Genomic DNA, 25314 nt, shown 5'->3' on the forward strand with positions numbered 1-25314 from the left:
CTCTACGTAAAAGAATAAATGGACACAAATCAGATGTCAAGAATTATAACATTCATAAACCAGTCGGAGAACACTTCAATCTCTCTGGTCACTCGATTACAGACCTAAAAGTCGCAATATTACAACAAAAAGACTTCAAAAACAGACTCCAATGAGAGGCTGCTGAATTGGAATTAATTTGCAAACTGGATACAATTAACTTAGGCTTGAATAGAGACTGGGAGTGGATGGGTCATTACACAAAGTAAAACTATTTCCCCATGTTTATTTCCTCCCCCACCCCCTACTGTTCCTCAGACGTTCTTGTTAACTGCTGGAAATAGCTCACCTTGATTATCACTACAAAAGGTTTTCTTCCCCCCAACCCCCCGCTCTCCTGCTGGTAATAGCTCATCTTAAGTGATCACTCTCCTTACAGTGTGTATGATAACACTCATTTTTTCATGTTCTGTATGTATATAAATCTCCTCACTGTATTTTCCACTGAATGCATCCGATGATGTGAGCTGTAGCTCACGAAAGCTTATGCTCAAATAAATTGGTTAGTCTCTAAGGTGCCACAAGTACTCCTTGTCTTTCTTCTGATGTATGTTTCAGGTGGGTTCTTAAAGTCACTCTTATGAAAAACAGAGTATGAGAGACCAGCTATTATGGCCTGAATCCTGCTCACCATCTGAGCTGAGGTAATTGCCACCAAGAATACACTCTTAATTAATAGGTACAGATACAGAGAATTTGACGTCACTGGTTCAAAGGGTAAATGCATCAGAGAGGCAAAAACCATGTTCAAATCCCATATAGAAGAAATCTGTCTAATAGGAGGGAATACATTAATTAGCCCTTTCAGAAATCTAGATGCCATTGGGTGAGAAAATATTGTGCAGTCTTGTAAAGATGGTTTGCAGCCAAATAGATGATCATGGAACTAATTTGGAGTCCAGCCTGCTTTAGAGAGAACAGATAGCCCAATATGTCAGGAATGGAAGTCTCCGATGGATGACAGTGATGTTGAATAGCCTGGTGTGATAAATGTTTCCATTGTGCCTTCTCTGTTAATCTAGGGGACACTTTCCTGCTCTGAATCAGAATGTCTTGAACCTCGGCTGAGCAGCTTCTATCCATAGATGTCAACCAGCCAGCACCCAAGCTGTTAAATGCAGAGACAGTGGGTCTGGGGGAAGCACTAGACCATGGTTTTGTGAAACTGTTTTAAAGAGGTGGTAGTGTAATGGGTGGTTGAACTGAAATATGCAATAGTTCTGAGAACTATGTCTCACACAGCCAAACTGTTGCTGTAAGAACCAGTTGGGCCTTGTCTTATATTTGGAAGGACTATAGGAATTACTGGAAATGGCAGGAAGAAATGCCTTCAGTGGTTGCCCCAGTGAATCAGGAGAGACCATCTGAGCTGAAGCCTGGATTCATGCCTTTTCAAGACCAAACGTGACATTTTGTGTTCTGGTTGGTGGCAGAGATCTTTGAGGGAAACTCTCCACTCCTGAAACACTTGAGTAAGAACTACATCCTGTAGAGTCCATTTATGCATTGAGGTGGTCCACTAGATTGATTTGTGCTCCTGGTATATGTCGAGCTATAAGATTGATGTGATTCTGAATGCACCACCCCCATGGAACAACTGCCCTTCCTTGCCCGTTGATGTAACTCATTACTGTAGTGTTGTCTATCAAGACCTGGGTGGGTGTTCCCTTTAGCAGAGGCAGAAACAATTTGTTCACTTGTCTTATCATTCTGAGTTCCAAAACATTAACCTGAGATTGAAAGTCTACATAGGACCATAGTCAGTGACACTGAAAAAGAGCTAGATATATTCCCCAACCTTTCCTGGAGGTGTCTGTAATCTTGCTGGGAGATGGGGAAATAAATGACACCTCTTGACAAACTTTCTGTAAATCCTTCCACCAGAGGAGAGAGAATAGGATTCATGCTGGAACTGACACCTGTTAAATTCATACTGTGTCTGCTTGGTTGAAAGGATGAATTCAGACATCCCTGGAATGATCTGAGATGAAACCTGGCATTCAGTGTTGTGAAATTGCATAAGGCCGTGTTCCCCAGTAATTGGAAACAGACTCCTGCCAAAGTTATTGGATGAAACTGAAGTTCTGGTATAATGTGAAGAATCGTGCAAAACCTGTATTGAGGCAAGACCGCTTCTGAGGGTCTTGAGCCATGGATTGCTCTTATGCACTCCACTGAGTGAGTGGGAATGAACACTGACTTGTGTTTTTGGAGCTTGGGACCCAAGGAAAAATGAGCAAGGAAAAGAATGGAAAATTCATGTACATAGTCTCAGTGACCTAGTGAGAAGATTTTCTTTGAATTAAACAATAATTGAAGTAAGGGTAAATCTGGAGACTGTGTCTCCTTAGACGAGCAGCCACCACAGAGAGAATACACTTGGGGCGGAGGAGTGACGGAAAGGCAGTACTCTGAATTGGTCATGCTCCGCTGCTACTGTGAACTATAGGTGCTTTCTGTGAGATGGATGGACACATGGAATTAAGTGTCCTGTAAACTGAGAATTATAAACCAATCTGTTGGATCTAAGGATGGGATTTAGAAGTGTGGGTAACCATTCAAAACTCTGTGCCACTGATACATTTGTTTCCTGAGGTCCAGAATAGGATGCCAACCTTTCTTTTTCTCTGGAATCAGGAAATATGGAGAATAGAATCCTTTGCCCCTAAAAGTGGGAGGCTCTCACTCTGTCATACCTAGTTGAAGCAGAGTCCACTTGTTGAAGACTCTTATAAAAACGGTTCCTGAAGAAGGGTGGAATGGGGATGGGACAGAGGCAGTGATTGCAATTGGATGACACTGCCTTCTCAGATGACTTACAGGTCCCATTGGTCAACTGTAATTTCAGTCCATGGCTCCTTGAGGGGAAAAAAAAAAGGCAGAGGTACCAAGTGCTGGAAGCCGTGGGCAGTAAAGATCCATATAGATTAGCCAAAACTCTTGACCACAAAGTCAGACTTGCTGCCCTTGGTTCGGTCCAGGATGGGATGTCACCAGTGAGGAAGCAGAACCTTTCCTCTTATATGAGGGTCTCTTCCTAAAGGATTCTAGGCAGTCTCTGATGATAGAAGTAGGAAGAGGAGTATTTCTGCCTTGAGGTCATCCGCAGTTTGAATTTGTTTTCTATTCTATGCTGGGATATAAAGGCTAGATATCAGAGGGTTGCTCTTGAATTCTTTAATGTGTAATTCATCTGTTTTTGAACTAAATATGTCATATCCTTCAAAAACTAGGTCTTTTGTTGTTATGAACCTCTTTTGATTCAAACCAGATGCAATCAACCAAGATGCTCTTCTCATTATAATGCACAAAGTCATTGACCTTGCAAGATGTATCTGCAGCATGAAGTGACACTTTTAGTGCTGTCTTGGAGACTTAGGTTCCTCTTTAGATTCTAAAAAACATTAAAATCTCTCTGAGATAGTCCATTGGCTGTTAAAGCCTGTTAATTGGCAATTCTGACCTGTAGAGTATCTGGATCACTTTGGGAGAAAATATATTCTTCAATCTTTTTGGATCTTTGTACTTTGGGGTCCATTTGGTGGACCAGGTTGTCTGGACTTTTCATTTGCTGCCTATACAACTAAGAAATGGAGAAGGAGATGGAGGAGTATAAAAACAGTCCAAATGCCTGGAAGGGTGCTTCATATCTGCAGTCCATCAATTTAGATGTTGCATCGATAGAAGCTGGCATCTGTCAAGATACTTGATGGGATCTAGAATACCCTCATTAATGGGCATTATATGATTTTTCTTGTACCACCTCTAGTGGAATCTCCATGGTATTGGCCATCCACTTTAGGAGGTCCTGGAACGTTTTGAAGTTGTCCATCACAGATGGAGTTGATGGAACAACAGCTTCATCTGATGATGAAGAAAAAGCCATATCTGTCACTGGGTCATCTTGTTCAAAATTACCTGTGTCCTCACTCTGCATTTCATGATCCTCTGTGCAAGCAGGTTGTGGTAGCTGAACTGTTTTGTGAGAGTTTTCAGTTATGCAAAAGATTTACTTCAAGAATGACTCACACCCTATCACATTGAGAAATGAGAATGAGGTATCCAAGCTGGCCAGAATTACATCCCATATTAAGGTGTGTGGTGCCAAGGAGGAGGCATCCATGGGTTTGAGATCTGACTGACTTGTGTCTCATCTGATGAGAGACAGAAGGGGATATCACTCCTTTTTCTTGAACCTCCTCCTTAGTTGGCTCAGGTGATAAATTAGCAGTTCCTGGAGAAAGACTTCTGTTAGACACACACGGTGATGAATAGTAAAACTCCTTTTTAGGAGGTGCTTTTCCCCATGGAGTGGTAGGAGTGATGTGATGACATGATCATAGTTGGTATCCTAGGTGCTAGTACTGTTCTGAATTTAGAAACTGCAGAAAGGGGCAAAATCTCCAGTAAACAAAACTCAGGCTCAGGAGAGACCCTTGGATGAGGTAAAAGGTAGCGGGACAGATGGAATCACAGGATGTAAACTAGCTGCTGATGTTTGGGGCAAAACCCTTATTGAGGCAGAAGTGGCATGTGGTGCAGACTTAGCTGCAGTAATCATGTTGGCATCCAAAGCTTTAAGAGTTAATAGCTTGTTCTTTGACAATACCTGGAAGAGAAACCAGTGCTGAGCTCCAGACTTCGAATGGTGCTCTTTCCTCATGTGGGCAGTAGGGGTTGCTGACTGATCCGAGGGAATCTGCAGCACAGTTTTAGAGGCCTTTTTCTGTGGTCTCTTTGATCCCAGGGAACCTGGGTAACCTCTCGGCTAGCTGGGACACTTGCTGCCTGTGTTTTCAAAGAGTGAATAGTACGCTCAGAAACAGGAAGAGTTTGAGTCACATGCTCCCTTCATAGACTTCCCCAACAAAAACCACTTGAAACATACCTCTGGGCAAAGACCCTGGGGAAAGAACTTGAAAACTCTGCACTTCCTGGGGATATGTCCTTCCCTTAAACAAAGCAAATAAGCAAGCAGTCTTTTGATGTGGCCATCATTCAGCAGTATAGCCACATCACTTGGCAGGCAGGTTACCGGAGGACTTCAAGTCAACTATTCCGGTAGTGGTTTGGTACCGGACCACCTAGAAATTAAACTAATTACACTCCTGGTGGGGGCGGGGTAGGTGTGCGTGTGTTGTTTTTGTCAGTGGGCTAACTAGTAGAAATAAGGCAATAACTAACAAAGTTAACAACTAAGTAACAAAGACAGAAGAAATAGAGGGATACGGAGGTTGTTCCATCTCACAGTAGGAAGGAATGCAATGGCTTTTGGGACCATTCAACCTCTTATGCCATGAGGGTGGGGGAGCAATAGTATGCAGTGCATGTGTGTGGCCCCAGTGGATACTGCTGGTTAAAGATTCCAGTCTCTCACGCACGGGGGCACATGTGCACCAAGAGTGGGCTCCACATAGAGAGATACTCAAAGAAGTTGTAACCAGTCACAGCACAAAACAAAAATCCAACTGCCATCCTGACATCATCAGATTCCACACGCTGCTCTCAACATATTCTATGAGCGGCTGTGCTCACGCTCGCGCTCTCTGTTGCTACAACAAGCCACATTCTCTCTGTTGCTAAAGGCCCTGGATAATCAATTTTTTTCCCCACTTCCTCCCCCCAAGAAATGCTGCGGGGGAGGGAGGCGGTGTTTTCGAAAAATAAATCCATGTAAACTGTCCAGTAGGAATATGCACAGGTTACACTGACGGAGTGTTTGAAACCTAATTGTCCACTCATGCAAGATATATCGTACCCACACATGCGACTATAAGGACCCAGCATATATCCCTATATTCCTGAACCTGCCATCACCTCTCCAAGTATAAACCAGTGCCTGCCGCTGAATGATGGAGGAAAAAATATTGGGTAAGGAAACAGATTTTCAGCTTCCACAGTTTATTGCTGCTGAGGGGTTATGACAGACATTAGAAAAATAGGCTAATAACATGGCAAAAATACCTTGTCTGGTATTTATATGAAAGCAACAGTGTGCTAGATGCTTCACAGATAAAATAAGAAGATAAATCCTTAGATTAGAAGAGTTTATAATCTGATTGTGCCAGATTGTGCCTGGGATGCTCTAGTGAGGCACAAGGTGCTGGGAGAGTGCAAGATGTCACCCCTCTTTCACCTTTATACAAAGGCCAGGTATAATCCCTATCCCCACATACCCTGAGTGCAGGGACTGCACCTCTAGGGCACAAGACTCATCAAAGCAGACAAGATGGGGAGGGGAAGTTGCCAGGACCATGGCAGCAGAGCTGGCCAGGTACATGGGGTAGGGAAAGTATGCTTCACTTCTTGGGTCAGACTCACTAACCTTCCCTTGAAGTCAGTGGGACTATTTGTGAGAATAAATTCTTTTCACATGGGTAAGGGTCTCTAGAGGATCTGGCTCTTGGTCTCAATTGCAGAACAGCTGTTGTTTTAATGTTAGTGTATTCTCTGCAAAAATAGCTCAACTGCCCAGGAATGAAATATGCTAAACTGTGTAATTTAGTTACCTTGGTAACATCTGTAAGAAGCTATCAGTGCTAAAATGCTTTTTTTTTCTTGGTTCTTTTATGGTAATTCATATTTATATTTACATGGCAAAAGTGGGTTTATAGCCGTACTTCTGATCATTCTCCCCCTAGACCTAGATTTTTATTCCTAAAGGGAAAGATAAAACATGTATAACTGTATTATTTACTGTAGGCATTTGACTTTATATGAGAGAGAAGAGCTTACTATATAGTAATTGAGTCATTTGTGGGTGCTGCTAAAGTTACGTTGATAATACGTGTATCATTGTTTTAATGTCAGTGCTTACGTACAATTGTTAATTCTCAGGGATTTTTCAGTAGTTAAGTAATAAAGAGCTGTTTACATTTAATACATTTTTCTGTCCTCTGTTGCCAGTTATCCCAATATACTTGTGTTAACCAAGGAGCTTCTCAATCTTACTTTGTTTGAACTTTCCATAAATAAAGTTACAATTCTGTATTTCTATCTTATTTTTGAGCATAAGACCATTTGAGAAGAGTTGTAAACATTGTTCTTTATCTAAAATAATGTGTATCTTGGATTAGGCACTGTACTAGAAGATATATGGATTCCTGTTCCATAGTGTGATAAAACAGCCTGTCTGTTTCTACAGTCGCAAGTAGAGTTTTCAACATTTTATTTTATTATGCTCGGTAGGCATGTGTCTGGTCAAAGGCTATCATGTACAGTATATTCCTTTAATAGGTTTAGGCCTTTATTAGGGGTCAACTCCTGTTTGCTGTACTTATTCCAGTGGTCCCACTGAAGCCTTGGATTTGGCCCAGGTATTAATTTAGAGGTGGTTCCAATATACATGTATTGAATTGGTGACTAGAAGATGTGATATGTCCATCTAACAGTTTTGTACCTGGGACTTTTATATTTCCTACGTTCGTTTATTATTTATAAAACAAACACACACTAGTACAGGATTTGTAAATTTGCTATTGCAGCTGTTGCTTGTAAAGTATTCTGTTATGTGAGAAGATGATGTTTCCTTAAACTAAAGCAGTGGTGGGCAACCTGTGGCCCGCGGGCCGCATGCGGCCCATCAGGGTAATCTGATTGCGGGCCACAAGACATTTTGCTGACGTTGACCATCCACAGGAGCCGCCCCCACTACAGCTCCCACTGGGTGCGATTCTCTGTTCCCAGTCAATGGGAACTGTGGGAAGTGGTGCCTGCAGGCGAAGGGGTCACAGGGGCATGCTGGCTGCCACTTCCAGATTTCATGGGAGGAGACCAGATTTCGTGGTCCGTGACGCATTTTCCATGGCTGTGAATTTGGTAGGGCCCTAGTTATTGATAAACAGTCTTGTGGAGCCTGGGGAAGAGTGTGCACCATTAGCAAATCAGAGAAAGTGACTACACAAAAATGCTGTTGAATGCATCCAGTAAGCAAACTGAGGCCAGAGTCTGACACCTTTTCCTACATTGCATAGTACATAGCTGTTCAAGGAACCCTGTTGATTCCAATGGGACTGTTCATGGAATAAGGCACTGAAAGCACAGGTGACAGAATCTGCCTCTGAAAGGCTAGAGGAAAAATATATTTTTATTTTCAGTTATAACAGTCTTAAAGTTACTTGTAACAACAACATGCAAAAATTTCAGATGAAAATCTGACTTTCTCTTAGTCTTTTATTGTAATTTTTATTATTTCAGTTATGATTGACGTATAGTTTGAGAACAACTGAGCCATGGTCTTTCTACCGGGAATCAACTTTCCCAGCATAATGTCCAATGCCAGCAATGCATGCACAAAGCCAGGGAACTAAGGAATATTTATGTTACGCTACTTATGACAGAATTTTTTTAAATGGCCACTTGTGCTGCTATTTAAACGCTTAGTCCCTAGTAAAATATTTTCCAGCCCCTTGAAAAGTGAGAGCCAGATTCTGCCCCCTCAGCACCTTCAACTACATTGACTTAAACAAATGTGATGTTACAGTGATAGACTTGGTTATAAGAGCCTAAATGAATGGATGCATGCCTAGCTGGACAAGGGCAGAATTTGCTCCTAAAAAGCCAGTATGACACTAGTTTTTAGGTGCACAATTGCACTAGTGTGTCAGCCCAGATCTTTCCCCTTAACTTTGACTATCATTCCATAGATTTATTTCCCAAGCTTAATTTTACTTGAAGACTGTTTTGTTTTATGGCACAAATGCATTGGATGCTAGATGTCATTCAAACAGTTTTAATTTTGCGATGCAAAACACTGTGAAGCCATAAATTCTGTTTGATCTGGTACAGAGATAAAAATGGTGGCATGTTACTGAAAATATGTATTTTTTAATAGATGATTCAGCTGCAGAGAGTTTTAATGGCAATGAGACCGTGGGGCACAGTTCCAATGCTTCAGGTGGAATACACTGCAGGGAGATGGCAGAAACCAACAGTAATGGCAAAACAGATCTGGAGCAGGATGAGCAGCCTCTGAACCTGAGTGACAGTCCCCTCTCTGCTCAGCTGACTTCAGAATACAGACTAGATGATCACAACAGTAATGGAAAGAACAAATACAAGAACCTCCTAATTTCTGATCTCAAGATGGAAAGAGAAGCAAGAGAAAATGGAAGCAAGGTAAGATGCTTCCACATTCTCCAGATATAAAATGTACAGCTTAGAAAAGGAAAAGATTTACAAGAGACACCCAAAGGTTATTGCCAGTTGAGCATTTAATGAAATTTGTACAATATGTGTTGCATTGTTACTTAGATACTATATACAGAGTTGCATGCACTAGTTTATGTATACAGTATATACATATGTCATGTTTATACACTGACAAAAATAGTGTGGTTCCCTTTCAAGAACAGATGTTATAAGGTGTTTTTATAAACTGTCTGAGCTATCCATCTGAAATACTTTTAGAAGGCCATCCTATCACATGTACTGTATGTCCATAGAATGAATCTGTTTAAATGTACAATGCCTATGCCCCTATGGATTATTACATGGAAATCACCAACATTTGAAAAGAACTGGATTTGGTTCCTTCCTGATTGTTTATGTATTATGCAGCCACCCAACTTGAATTGAAACTGACAGGTTTGCTCTATGAAGCTGGAATTGCCTGAGGTCTTTTCTCTGTGGTCTCCATTTATGGGCAGAAGAAAAGTAAGGTGGTTATGTTGTGGATAAAGACAGATTCTACACGTTAGATAGCTAGCTTGCTAGGAAGGCATTTGTCATGAATGTGCATTCTAAGGAAGATGAAGAGATGGTCTATTTAATATAAATTTCCCATTGATCTGCTCTGCTCCTATTGGTGACAAGTCCTGCTTTTTATCTGACACTCCCAATTGGATTAGCACCTTCTAAAATTCAATTATTGCTATTATCGTACTGGATCGAAATGCTATTAATGCTGGTCACTAGCCTTCAGTAAAAGGCTATAAATTAGCCTGGCAATATAGGTATACTTTGAACTCCTACATTTTCTTGCAGGGCTTTGTAATGGAGTGGTGTGGAAAACCTTTTTCTAGACGTGTTCAGAGATGGGCCATAGTTCTGTCCAGAGGACAATTCTGTTTCACTGTAACTTTTGAGGTTTTGAAATTTGTTGTTCTGCATTGGAATGGAAACAAAACCTTTTGAATGTTTCTTGAAAACCAAATTGTGATGGAATTGAAACCTGTACTTTTCGATTCTGGAAGGAGGGAGACACACACACACTGACTGCACTCTAGAGCCTGGGAGTTATGATGCTGACAGGGGAATCCAGGTTAAAATCCCTATTCTTTCTGGTTGAGAGGATCAGAGATTTGAACCTGGGTTTCCCACATCCCAGGCCAGTTCCCTAATCACATGTAGAGTGAGAGTTTCTGATTTTTTTTTTTATTTATTTTTAACCAGAAAGCCCTGGACCCAAAAAATCTTCCTGATGAAAATTTAGTAGAAATTGATGTCTCTGCAAAGTGTTTCCTCTTCAATGAATTTTATTTTATCAAAAATCTTCTGACTAACTCTATGTCTTAGTATTATATATATTCTAGTGCTGAAATTACTCAAGACTTCTACCAATGCACAGTAAATCCTAAACTGGCTAAATGTAAGCAGTGTCTTCACTTGCTCCAGGGAATATTGTTGCAATGATCCCTTTACAAGGCAGTCAACCAGATATTGATAGACACATAGGCTCTTTTGCCTGAGGTACACTGCTGCTACTGCCAGTACTTTTGCAAATACACAAATAAGCTTGGAGAAAGAGGAAGGGAAGAAGGTCTTTAAGGTGGAACTAATGTACAGTTATGGCAAGAATATGGCCTGGCTTTATGTCTCCAAATGCAATCAGAACTATGGCACCATAGTATATTCTCAAACAAAAAAAAGTTGCTAAAAAGGGTTAACATTGTATGTGTGTCAGTGAATTCCCGCTAACACACAAACCAGTATTACACTTTATTTACTTTACTTTAACAATGTTAAGCGATCCAGTCAGTTGCCTACAGCCATATAACCTTTCATATCACTCACTACCATCCTACCCCATTTCTCGACATACATTTTCCCCCTTGTTGTGGCCTGGAATGGAAAAATGTTAATGTTATTTTACATCGACATAACATTAACATCTACCGTTAATTTTTATATATTGTTTATTACACGTGTTGTGCAGATTTCAAAAGGAATGTAGTCCCTAGATAGAGTAAGTGGTGTCAGAGTTTTCCCATAGTGTGATGTGTTGATGGAGTAAAAGAGTATGCTTATGAATGAATTCTATTCTTAATTATATTGAAAAATAAAGTATTTTAAAAAACATGTATAGCAGCAATAACAAAGTACTATAGTGCAATTGTACTGGTGTAAAACACCTGTTGTCAACACTCTCTCTCTTACACACACATTCACTTGCTCACACACACTCACACATACAAGTAATTAATAGTATTTTACCTTTAAATAACATCTCTTATGCTAAATATGGTCAAAATGTTTTGCATTGATCAAAAAGGTCCTGAACACTCAACTCCCAATTAGATCAGAGGATGCGCATCTCCTCCCAGGACTCTGCTCCAAAAGAAGATTCCACATATTGCTGAGCAGTTTAAAGTTGATGAATACATTGGGTCAGATTGCCATCTGCACAATGGCTAAATCCATTGGCCATAGCTGAGAGAGACTGCCACGAAGGAGCTAGCTGCAGTTCTTTGTTTCTGCAGCCAGTTCTTCTTTGGTCCTGGTATAGTTTACACCATAAGTGTTGTCAGTTGTTGGTAGTGTGTGTGTTCTCTGTGTGCTGTGTGGCTCTGTGCAGATAGCTGATGCAGTAGACCTCAGTCGAACTGCCCAAGAAGACCACAGACTTGGTTCAGTAGCGAAGGCATTCGGCCAGGTTTATTGTCGAGGTAACCCATAGACTCTAAAGGACCATGAACACATGTATGCCTGTTACAGTGGACCAGGTCATTCCCCCCTCAGCCAGAAAAAGACACCCCTCTGTGACTCCTCTTTTATACACTGATACAAATGAGTTATGTATTGCCCCTCTGACATGGTTAGTTACCACCCTTTACATGCTGGTTCAATCAAAACATCTCTATCCATCACCCTGTCATCCTGACCTTCTGTCAAGTTTCCTTCCCCACTCTGAACTCTAGGGTACAGATGTGGGGACCTGCATGAAAGACCCCCTAAGCTTATTCTTACCAGTTTAGATTAAAAACTTCCCCAAGGTACAAACTTTGCCTTGTCCTTGAACTGTATGCTGCCACCACCAAGCGTTTTAAACAAAGAACAGGGAAAGAGCGCACTTGGAGATGTCTTCCCCCAAAATATCCCCCAAGCCCTACACCCCCTTTCCTGGGGAAGGCTTGATAAGAATCCTCACCAATTTGTACAGGTTAACACAGACCCAAACCCTTGGATCTTAAGAACAATGAAAAAGCAATCAGGTTCTTAAAAGAAGAATTTTAATTAAAGAAAAGGTAAAAGAATCACCTCTAAAATCAGGATGGTAAATACCTTACAGGGTAATCAGATTCAAAACATAGAGAATCCCTCTAGGCAAAACCTTAAGTTACAAAAAGACACAAAAACAGGAATATACATTCCATCCAGCACAGCTTATTTTACCAGCCATTAAACAAAAGGAAATCTAACGCATGTTCTAGCTAGATTACTTACTAACTTAACAGGAGTTGTAAGGCTGCATTCCTGATCTGTTCCCGACAAAAGCATCACACAGACAGACAGAACCCTTTGTTCCCTCCCACTCCAGATTTGAAAGTATCTTGTCCCCTCATTGGTCATTTTGGTCAGGTGCCAGTGAGGTTACCTTAGCTTCTTAACCCTTTACAGGTGAAATGGTTTTGCCTCTGGCCAGGAGGGATTTTATAGCACTGTATACAGAAAGGTGGTTACCCTTCCCTTTATATTTATGACACCTTCTCTTTAGGAGGGGCCAGTGTGTTTCTATATCATCTTCGGGGAGTGTGTTTACACCATAACCTTGTATCGGGGTGCTCTGGTACTACTCTTCCGGAATGTGTTTAGGAAGGAAGAATCCCATGCACCGCTACAGGCTGGGGACTGACTGGTTAAGCAGCAGTTCTGCAGAAAAGGACCTGGGGATTACAGTGGATGAGAAGCTGGATATGAGTCAGCAGTGTGCCCTTGTTGCCAAGAAGGCCAATGGCATATTGGGCTGTATTAGCAGGAGCATTGCTAGCAGATCATGGGAAGTGATTATTCCCCTCTGTTCGGCATTGGTGAGGCCACACCTGGTTTCGGGACCCCCACTGCAGAAGGGATGTGGACAAATTGGGGAAAGTCCAGCAGAGGGCAATGAAAATGATTAGGGGGCTGGGGCACATGACTTATGAGGAGAGGCTGAGGGAACTGGGCTTGTTTAGTCTGCAGAAGAGAAGAGTGAGGGGGGATTTGATAGCAGCCTTCAACTACCTGAAGGGGTGTTCCAGAGAGGATGGAGCTAGGCTATTCTCAGTGGTTGCAGATGACAGAACAAGAAGCAATGATCTCAAGTTGCAGTGAGGGAGGTCTAGGTTGGATATTGGGAAACACTATTCCAGTAGGAGAGTGGTGAAGCACTGGAATGGGTTACCTAGGGTGGTGGTAGAATCTCCATCCTTAGAGGTTTTTAAGGCCTGGCTTGACATAGCCCTGGCTGGGATGATTTAGTTGTTGTTGGTCCTGCTTTGAGTAGGGGATTGGACTAGATGACCTCGTGAGGTCTCTTCCAATCCTAATATTCTATGATTCTATAAATACTTAGTGCCTAGGAGTGCTTGTGTTTTTGCAATGCCAGCCCTGTTCTTGCCAAGTTCATGTGTCGGATAGTGAACACGCAAGCAGGCATCTGCTTTGTAACAGGGCCTGACTTTTGCTCATAGCTCGATTCTTGCTAACTTTGCTTTATCTCAGCAGGACCTGACTTTAGTTCAGGCCTTACACCAGGTCCCTTATACCAGGCTTCGTGTCTCAGGCTCTCTTTCTACTAAGTAAGAATGGCCATACTGGGTCAAACCAATGGTCCATCTAGCCCAGTATCCTGTCTTCCAACAGTGGCCAGTACCAGATGCTTCAGAGGGAACAAACAGAACAGGGCAATTATTGAGTGATCCATCCCCTGTGATCCAGTCCCGGCTTCTGGCTGTCAGAGGTTTAGGGATATCCCGAGCATGTGGTTGCATCCCTGAGCATCTTGGCTAATAGCCATTGATGGACCTATCTTACAGGAACTTATCTAATTCTTTTTTGAACCCAGTTATAGTTTTGGCCTTCACAACATCCCCTGGCAACAAGTTCCACAGGTTGACTGTGCATTATGTGAAGAAATACTTCCTTATGTTAGATTTAAATCTATTCCCAGTTAATTTCAATGGGTGACCCCTGGTTCTTATAGTATGTGAAGGGGTAAATAACACTTCCTTATTCACTTTCTTGACATCTCTCATTATTTCATAGATCTTTATCATATCCCCCTTAGTAGTCTCTTTTCTAAAATGAACAATCCCAGTCTTCTTAATCTGTCCTCCTATGGAAGCCATTGTATACTCTTAATTATTTGTGTTTCCCTTCTCCGTACCTTTTCCAATTCTAATGTATCTTTTTTGAGATGGGGTGACCAGAACTGTACATACTATTCAAGGTGTAAGTGGCATTATGATATTTTCTGTCTGATTACCTATCCCTTTCCTAAAGGTTTCTAACATTCTATTATCTTTTTGATTCCTACTGCACATTGAGAGGATGTTTTCAGAGAACTATCCACGATGATTCCAAGATCACTTTCATGAGTGGCAAAAGATAGTTTAGACTCCATCATATTGTATGTTAGTTGGGATTATGTTTTTCCAGTGTTCATTACTTTACACTTAGCAACACTGAATTTCATCTGCCATTTTGTTGTCCAGTCACCCAGTTTTGTGAGACCCCTTCGTAACTTTTTGCAGTCAGCTTTGGCCTTAACTAGCTTGAATAATTTTGTATTGTCTGCATATTTTGCCATCTCACTGTTCACCCCCTTTTCCAGGTCACTTATGAATATGTTGAACATCACTGGTCTCTGTACAGAAGCTTGGGGAACGCTGCTATTTACCTCTCCCCATTGTGAAAATTGACTATTTATTCCTACCCTTTGTTTCCTATCTTTTAACCACAAAACAACAAGGAGTCCGGTGTCTTTAAAGACTGTTAGTCTTTAAGGTGCCACCGGAAGACTCCTTGTTTTTGTGGATACAGAGTAACACGGCTACCCCCTGATATCTTTTAACCAGTTACCAATCCATGAGAGAACCTTCCCTTTATCCCATGGCTCTTACTTTACTTAAGAGCCTTTGGTGAGGACCTTGTCAAAGGCTTTCTGAAAGTCTAAGTACACTATATCACCTTTGTCCACATATTTGTTGACCTCCTCAAAGAATTCTAATAGATTGGTGAGGCATGATTTCTCTTTATAAAACCCATCTTGACTCTTCCCCAACCTATTGTGTTCATCTATGTGTCTGATAGTTCTATTATTTACTATAATTTCAACCAATTTGTCTGGTACTGAAGTTAGACTTACTGGCCTATAATTGCCAGGATCGCTTCTGGAGCCTTTTTAAAGAATTGGCGTTACATTAGCTGCCCTCCAGTTACCTGGTACAGAGGCTGATTTAAGCGATAGGTTACATACAGTAGTTAGTAGTTCTGCAATATCATATTTAAGTCACTTCAGAACTCTTGTGTGAATACCATCCGGTCCTGGTGACTTATTACTGTTTAATTTATCAATTTGCTCTAAAACTTCCTCTACTGCCACCTCAATCAGTACAGTTCCTCAGATTTGTTACCTAAATAGAAAGGCTTGGGTGTGGGAATCTAGCTCATATCCTCTGCAATGTAGACTGATGCAAAGAATTCATTGAACTTTTCTGCAACATCCTTGTCTTCCTTGGGGGTTGCTCTAATTTATGTGGCTGGCTATCCCACCACAGAGGCCATCCACTAACAAAAAATAGCAAAAGTGCAGTAATGCCCTGGCCATCCTCCTAGTGCCCAAATATGCACTGCATGTGGAGGTGGAATAGAAATCATCTGTGGATTCCCCCATGCCTGTGCAATCCCCATGTAGGAAGAGTGGCACAAAGGTACTAGACTGCAGCCGAGACTCTGACCCTGGCCCTTCCCAACATATAAAAAGATCAGCTTTAATCAGACCTGAGCAATGGCATCATTTACAGTTATGAATATTGTTGAAAAAATGTGATTCCATTCAGAACCCCCCTGACTGTTTCCTAGCTATGTATGAGAAAACTCAGGTTTAATGTTCACTAAGCATCAAATTTATATACATTTCTTATCCATTTTAATAATGTTCCCTTAATAAATGTAAGAGCCATGCGGGAGATGAGAGTTGAGAAAAGTTATATTAAAAGACAACGGGAAAATACTGGGTTTCCAATGTATAAAATAGTGATAGGGATGTAATTCAAACAGTTACATGTGTGCATAAAGTAATTATGCAGTTAAGGCCGTATGTAAATCCTATTGAAGTTTTATTCTGGAGCACCTACATTCCTGATTAATCATGATGAATGTTGTATTGTTATCTTCTGTTAGACTGTAAGCTCCTTTTTGGAAGAACTTTTGGGTGTACAAATCTTTATTTCTACCACATCATTTATTGAAATAAAGTAAACCATTTCTCTTTTATGATGTTTTTCCCTCATCTGCACTATGATGATAAGATTAGACTGACACTATATGGAAAAATATTTCTTTGATTTAGAATATCAGAAATCACAGTTATATAGTTTTGTCACTCTTAGTCAGAAGAGTTAGAGATGATTGATTATATTTATCATAGATTAGAACATCTGGCCAATATTGTGAAATGCATTATAATTAGCTCATATGTTTAGACGGTTAAACTTGGTGGACAAGTACATAAATTTTTTTTTCCTTTCATAAAAAATGAGGAGCAAAGCAATAAACAAGGAACACTGCATCCTATGACTTTTCACTTTAATTATATTATATCTCTCTAATGTGCACATCATTGTCATTTCTGCTTGCACTACAAAAATATGGAGCTTTATCATAAGTCTCTAAAAGGAAGAACTTGTTTCCAGTTTCATCTTTAAAGCTGTGGTCCTATCGTAGTCATATCTTGGCTGCTGGCTTTCCAGTATCCATTGTAAGGGTGATTCATGACATTATTAATTGAGAACTGCCTGATGAATAAATAGGTGCTGCATCGTGCTCAGGGCCCTATGCCCATTGAAGTCAGTGGAATTGCTTCCCTGGACTCCTGTGGATGCTGGATCAGGCCCTACATATGGTAAAAGTTATGCTCAGCACGATCTACAATACGTGGTAGCTGGTTCCACAGTCATGGGCCCTCTACCATTAATGTCTTTCCCCCAGCCGTGTCAGGTTCAAACTTGGATTCTGTTGCATTAGCATCCCCACTGAGCATAGCTATCATGGTGAGGGATAGGAAGAGAGGCAGTCACTGAGCTGCATGGGTCCCAGACACTGTTCCCTCTAAGCTGTGTGCATGTGCGCACGCACACAGATCCTAAACCCCGCGCACATGGCAAAACACCGCACGCACAAAAAATTTGTACAGAAGCACAACAAGTTGCACGGAAGAATTTTTTTGCACACATGGCCTGTCAAAAATTAGAGGAAACATTGGTCCCACGTTTAGGTTTTTTTGAAGTTACAATAACATCCTAGCTCAGTATCAAAAATCAGACTTAATGTCTGGTGGGAACCTCATCACAACTGGCATTATGTCTCTGAGATAGGGGGAGACACTGTTTAACTAGTTGCCTCCATCTGTATTTTTTGTTTATATGCTTGCTTGGTGAAGATTTGGGAATGTGGGGGCTTTTCTAGAGCAAATGTTCTCTTTATGAGATGATAGTGTTCTTTATATATAGTGTGATAGACCCAGGCCAGTTGGGTACAGCAGAGTAGTAGAAGGCAGATATACTGGCCACTGGATAAGCAGTTTTGTGTTCCCTGACTGACCAGAGCAGGGACTGCTCCAGGCTAATGATAACACGTGACTCCAATTAACCTGCAAAGAGGCAGGTGAGGCCGTTAAGCTAATGTGAACACCTGACTCTAATTAAGGCCCTCTGATACTATAAAAGGGCTCACTCCGGTCAGGCTGAGGGGAGCCGGGGAGCCAGAGGGGAGGAAGTGTAGCTGAAGGGCTGGGTAATGAAGACACTCTCAAGCTAATGGAAAGAGAGCCCTAAGGTAAGGGTGAAGACTGCGTTAAGAGAGAGAAGCGGGAGAGCTGTGGGGATGTGGCCCAAGGAAATGTAGCAACTCTGGCCATGAAAGGTTGGCTGCCAATAGCTGTTGCCATTAGGGTCCCTGGGCCGGAACCCAGAGTAGAGGGCGGGCCCGGGTTCCCTGGAACCCACCACTACAGAAACACCTCCTGGGAGCGGAAGACAGGCCCCTGTCAGGACAGGAGGCTAAACTGTTCAGGAGTAAGCCCATAGGGACAACAGAGACTGTGGGAGTTCTCTCACCGACCTCCTTGCTGGTGTGTAATGAAAAGAGCTCAGTAGACTGTAACCCTGGCCCTACAGAGAGAAGGGCTACATGGAGGGTCACAGTGAGCCTCTGAGGCTACCATAAGCCGCCAGGAAGCGTGGGACCCACAGGGACAAGGTCGGAGCTCTGCCACAATAGGCTGCACTCCTTTGTGGAGTTGCCTTGTAAATGGTTACTTGAAAAGTCATCTGGAAAAGGGAACTGTTTCAAGAAGAGTGAGAGACTTGGATATGATAATCTGATATCTTCCTGAATAGAGGTTTGATAGTGCGTAGAAGGTAGACTGGATAAGTGTGGTAGCTCTAAGCATGAATATATTTTTATTTTTGATGAGCTGCTGAAAGTATTTTTTTTTCTTTTCTGTTTCTTTTCCTTCATCATCATCTGTTGTTTGAATTACAGTAGCACACAGAGGCTCCAACTAAGACTGGGGCATCATTGTATGGGCAAGGGTAATATCAAAGGCTCCTGCTCCTTTAACAGGACCTTTAGAACTTGTATGCAGTTGACTTTTTTGTGCAAAGAAAGTACTTTTCTGTCTTTGTGTAACAATCTGAACAGATGAAGCCGCAGATGTGCCAAGGTATGAATTGTGAATTTGCATCAGGATCCAAGCTTTTCAGACATGGGTTTCTGCTTGGGCTCCTCTTCTGGAAAATGTGTTACTCTACGTGTCTCTCTTGCAGGTGGAGCTCACCATCTGGGTAGGGCATGGCAGGAAGCTGTGGATTTTTTACCCTGAAATGTTACTTTGACCTCAGCTCTGCAGGCTGCTAGGAAATGCCTCTAAGAATTATGTTCATGCCTGTTGAACGTTGTTTTTGGTGATACAGTTGTAAATACCTCAAGAGCCTGTGGACTGGGTGTTTGACATTCCTGTTTTATTGCTTAATTATAAGGCTAGTAGGATGTACAGAATTAAATTCTGCTGGGTTACTGTATTGGCTTTAAACTGCTAGGGAGAAAAGAAAAAGTATGGTAAAAGGTAATGTTCAGTGTGATGCTAGACTTTTCAACATGCAAAAAGGTTATGGTGAGGCACTGTGCTGTTCCAGCATGACACCCACCTTCTAATCCCATAGAACATAAAAGGGTCATGCTGGGACTGTACCAGCCTTAAACATCCTTCTGGGTGATGCTGCTCCCCCCAGCATAGAGAGAAGTGTGGTGAATTCCTTCAAAGACCCAATAATTGCAATCAGATTAATTCCACATTCGTTGTCTTTGCTTAAATGAATAGACATATTTTGAGATTCTAAGATACGAATGTTAGAATAAGTGACATAAAGGAGGAATTCATTCCTTGGGGCAGAATGCATACGTTGCACACAGCTTGGGTAAGGATTGTCTGATTGAGAGCTGCACTATCCTAAGGAGAGCACTCACAGATCTTTGGCATGTACAGAGTGGGGAATATAAAGGCTTAAACACCTTTTTGGATGGTGGATCCTGCTGTCCCCGGGTTCCCTGGCCGCAGTCTCTTTGGAGTCAAATTGAATTTGGAGAGTCTCTCTCTGCTCTCCCTGGTTCTTGAACAAGGTGAGCAGGGAAGGGGAGGGAAGGTTCCTTGCAACTTCCTTCCCCATTCCAGCTCACCCACAAAAAAGCCAGGGACAATCTAGCCCTTCATCTCTTTCCCTTTCAGCTCCTGTTTCATTTGTAGTAGCTTCTCTAAGGCCCTCATACTGTGAAGAGGTAGCCCTTTATATATTCTTTTACTATTTACCACTGTTAGCTTTACTCTTCTCTACTTCTATGAAATGAGAGGGGCTGCTGAACTAGCTCCAGAAGTCAGACTATTATCTTTTGGGGGGGGGCGGGGGGGAGAAGATTGTATAGCTCTAAGAACAAAGCTTCTCTGAAAGTGTGTGTCTGTGTGTTTGTGTGTGTGAGAGAGAGAGATTTGTAACTGTTCCCTTATAGCGCAATCAAACTTAATGGAGTAATGAAGGCTACTGAGATGTTGCCTGGGACCAAGGCATTCAAGGTTACCTTGTTCCATGTGGAAAGTGGTAATGTGAATCTTTCCCTTGAGAAAGAAATATATTTTATGCTCTGTGATTGTCAGACTTTTAGTTTCAGGGGCTGCCTGGAACTAAATGCTTGGGTAGAAAAGGGTTACTAAAAGAAATTAAGCAACTTGACATATAGGTGCTAAACAGCTAGTGCAGTGTTTATTAGAAGCATGTAGATGCTCTAGCAAAACCAGTTAAATACATCAAACCGCTTTGTGCGTGATGACATCAATTGAATGTCGAATTCCTCACACATAGAGGTTCACTGAGTATACCTGGAACTCAAGTTTAGTGAAAACTCTTGACAATGAGATAATTTGTTTGCATGGCATCCGTTACAGTGATGTAAATCCACAGTAATCCTATTAAGTCAATGAAGTTACCTCAGATTTATACAAGTGTAATAGAAAGCAGAATTTGATCCAATCTGTGGATAAAGTCCTGTCCTCTTAATATACTGCTTACCTGGCAGAGAGTGTCTTTGGAGTGATCTTTCTCAAATCACATTTTCTCTGATTTTAAAAAATTACATTTTGGTCAGGCACCATTTAGTGATGCTATTGATTCCAGGCTGCTTGTACATTGCTCACTGATCCAACTATTTGTTCTATGAACTCATTCACATTTACCTTAAGAGTTACCACTCCCTGACGCCGAAGCAGAAGCAATGGCAACTTCAGGGAATGCCTGGGCTCTGTCTAACTGCATCTGGATTTAGCAGCTGGGCATTAGCTTGGACAAGGGTGAAAGATATTGAAGGCAGTAGCAGCAACAGAGGTAAGGAAATTCTGAAACTCCTAGCTGCTTCCATCTGTGTAGTCCACAACTTTGTTAAGCTGTGCATGCTGGAGACCCAAGTCTGCACCCTTCAGGCAGCTTCCGTTGGTTCTAATGGGGGTTGTTCCTGAGGAAAGACTTCAGAATTGGGCCTTGTATTTGTATTAGAATCCTCTTCCCTGATTCTTTTATATTTGCCCTCCCCCCTACACACACACACACGGTTGATTTCTGAAGTTCAACCAGTTCAGATGGTTCAGAACAGCTATCTCCCCACTCTCTGCTACCAGCTAGAGAGATACTGCGGGGGCGGGAGGGGGAAGGGGAGGTCTGAGACCTGGTTTTGGAAGATTGAATATTATCTGATGGTGAACGGAGAGAGATTTAATAATAATTACTATTCCTGGTAACTGTATTTAGTCTTAATATTATTTGCAGCTAATGAACTGCCATCTTTTACTTTGCAGATGCCAGAGATTGAAGAGCTGGCCCTCAAACTACTCTCTGATGAATACCTTGGTAACTGGCTACTTCCTACACACTTTATAGTCCTTCAAAACTGTATTTTTATTTAAGGAGCCATCAATCCTGGAAAGGTGTCTTTTTTTTTAATGTATAATAGCCAGAGTCAGCCATGAACAGAGGAAAGAAACCACTGCTGAGTCCCATTTTTATGATGAAATGTTTGTAGGTTTGTTTTATAATAATATTTTAGGTATTTATAAATAAATAATGTTTTGTTACTGACTGATGTAGCTCTCTTTTTAAACAAGGGAAGATGTTGCTCAGATTTTCTTGAGCAAAAGCTAAAAGCAATCAAATAATTTGCTGCTGGTTTGACACTTCTTCATACCCACTGTGCTTGCTGTGGACAAATTGCTCCCTCCCTCCTACCCCCAGCAAGACAGAGTAATGTTCATTAAGAACTTTCAGGAAAGCATGATGAGGCAGGCAGCACGGTACTTGTAAGTACCCAGAGGCACTGACTTCTTCAATACCATCACCATTCATAGAAATGTCTGGGGTTGAACACCCACAAATACGAAAGTGTATAAAGAAATGTTGGTTTGAATGTTCTCTGGGGCTCTCCAATATAATCTTCAGCAAGAAGTCTTGCAAGTGAAGTATAGCTTAGTGCCCCTATTTAGTATGTTGGCAGAGGTGAGGTGAAAGAAGTGAATTATTCCCTGGGACTCTCCCTTTATTTTTGGTGGGAAAGAAGTAATCAATTTGGAAATGATTTTTACAAGAGTGCATCTTTTGTATTTTCCCCCCTTCGATTTTTTTCTCCTTTTCACTACTAGTGTTTTAACCCTCACTCTCCCTTTTGCTACTCCTATTTCCACGCAGTTTCGCTCCCATTCATTTTCCCCCTGGTTTACTTTCCTGGAGAAGCATAGTTCAGACGTGGTTCATGTCATCAAAATGGACAACATGGATGGGTAAACGGTCCATTATGATCAAGTAAAGAACGATATACAATCAACACAGATGTCTTTCTGTTATCTTATGAGTATTGTGTGGTACACTAGGAAAACAGGAAAGACTGACAAATAATGTTATTCCCTGGTTGAAGGATCTTAATTTTCAGTGCATGATATTTTTGTGAGGTTATGACCCATGGATCCTGGCCTCCACACCTGTTGCTGCAAGTTCACTTGTGTCAGTCAACATTGTCCATCATGGACTACCTGCTGATTAAACAAATCAGCACTTTGCAGGGAAATTTTAGCTTGATACAGCAATGCAGTCCTTTGGCACTTAAACTTCTGCTGCTCGTGGTGGTTGGGTCTACTCTTGATGCTGGTGATGTCCAATTTGAAGAGGGTTCTGGCTAGGCAGTAGGGTGAGGTAAGCAGGGAAAATAGCCTTTCTTGTGATTCAGGAATCTTGACAAATCTTCATGAGGACTGCTTCTTTGCTATGATCTTCTATAACTGGTAGAAAGGAGATAAAGATCCTGGAGACTGAGCAGTTGAGATGATATTGATTAGGAAGTGTCAAGGTTCCTTCCCCACTCTGAACTCTAGGGTACAGATGTGGGGACCTGCATGAAAACCACCTAAGCTTACTTTTACCAGCTTCGGTTAAAACTTCCCCAAGGTACAAAATTATTTTACCCTTGGATTTCCACTGCCACCACCAAACTTTATCTGGCTTTACTGGGAAATGTAGTCTGGACACGTCTTTCCCCCCAAAATCCTCCCAACCCTTGCACCCCACTTTCTGGGGAAGGTTTGTTAAAAATCCTCACCAATTTGCATAGGTGACCACAGACCCAAACCCTTGGATCTTAGAACAATGAAAAAGCATTCAGTTTTCTTACAAGAAGACTTTTAATAGAAGTAAAGGAATCACCTCTGTAAAATCAGGATGGTAGATACCTTACAGGGTAATTAGTTTCAAAACATAGAGAATCCCTCTAGGCAAAACCTTAAGTTACAAAAAAGACACACAGACAGGAATATTCATTCTATTCAGCACAGCTATTTTCTCAGCCATTTAAAGAAAACATAATCTAACACATATCTAGCTAGATTACCTACTAAGTTCTAAGACTCCATTCCTGTTCTGTCCCCGGCAAAAGCATCATACAGACAGACACAGACCCTTTGTTTCTCTCCCTCCTCCCAGCTTTTGAAAGTATCTCGTCTCCTCATTGGTCATTTTGGTCAGGTGCCACCGAGGTTACCTTTAGCTTCTTAACCCTTTACAGGTAAGAGGATTTTTCCTCTGGCCAGGAGGGATTTTAAAGGGGTTTACCCTTCCCTTTATATTTTTGACAGGAAGTATTACTTATCTGCTGTTCACTAAGGCAAGGATAATCAGAATAATCAAAGAGCATGAAAGTATGCCATTTTAGCAGCAGAGGATAAAGATGCATAAGGATGTGAAGACCCTGAAAGCTTATCATCAGTTTTGGCTTTCTGAAAGAATTCATCACAACCATGGAAGAGTGATCCATAAAAAGGGAACATGTGAATTGCACAAGGTACTTTAATATTTCATAAATTTCATAAACAACTAGAGCTTTTTGACTGCAACAGCGTTTAACTGGGCTTCCAAACTGTGTTTCTATTAAATATTGCAGGTCACCACAGAGGAGAGGTGTTGGACCTAGCCCTGAAGCTTCTGCAACCACCTGCTGCTTCCTATCCACCACTTCATGCTGCACCATCACTCCAAGTACCCTGCACACCCATCTCAGTCTGTGGCTTGCTGACCCTTTCTATCACTGCCCTTCACTTCTCCCTAGTTCTGGTGGGTGTGTAGACTTATATGTGATCCTGTTCACATGCTTATCTTCTCTCATTATCTGAAATGGTTCTATCCAGCATAAATCTGGATGTGTGCCATCCGAAACAGTGCCTATGCCCTCACACACAAGATCATCATGTTGGCCAGCTGGGAACGTGTCCAGAGCCACCTGACTCCGAACCCCCGTCTTCACATGTCACCCAGGGATCCACTGTGACAAACACCAATACACCTCTGGGGGCTGGTTCTCTAGCAGGTAAGCTTATGTGATTCTTTCATGTATATTTTAATTAAAAACAAGATGATCTGTTTATCATCCCTGTCTCTGTTTTACTTATCAGTGTTGGGTACCGATGATGAACTAACGTTTTCCTCCTCTTGTGTTTCCTTCTAGGTGCCATCCTTGGCAGTGAGAATGATGTAGCTTCATCAGGGAAACCCCTCAACTGAGCCACCCAGCACGTTTGCCTTGTGTGTCTTCCACCTACTGTTCCACTGGAGCTCCCAGGGCTGCTTTGCACGTCAGAGTCAAAAGGGAAGGCTGGTAGCTGTTTGAGGAGCATGGAGATGTAAGTGAATTTCCTTGGGGGATGGGTGGCCCCATGCCGTGCGTTCTCAATGACATCCCTGTACAATGTTCTCTGTCTCGGTGCTTAGGACAGAA

General features: G+C 41.8%; 1 protein-coding gene across 4 annotated transcripts in view; it reads left to right on the plus strand.

Annotated features, from left to right (window-relative positions):
* NOL4 (nucleolar protein 4) overlaps window positions 1-25314 on the plus strand; it is a 246880-nt gene that overhangs the window by 140062 nt on the left and 81504 nt on the right. For all 4 annotated transcript variants that reach the window (XM_007058785.4, XM_007058784.4, XM_043539666.1 and 1 more), the window contains one exon: window positions 8873-9156. In XM_007058785.4, the coding sequence (XP_007058847.1) occupies window positions 8873-9156 (284 nt within the window). The remainder of the gene's footprint in view (window positions 1-8872; window positions 9157-25314) is intronic.

Source organism: Chelonia mydas, chromosome 2 (assembly GCF_015237465.2).
Source record: "Chelonia mydas isolate rCheMyd1 chromosome 2, rCheMyd1.pri.v2, whole genome shotgun sequence".
NCBI classification, from domain to species: domain Eukaryota; kingdom Metazoa; phylum Chordata; order Testudines; family Cheloniidae; genus Chelonia; species Chelonia mydas.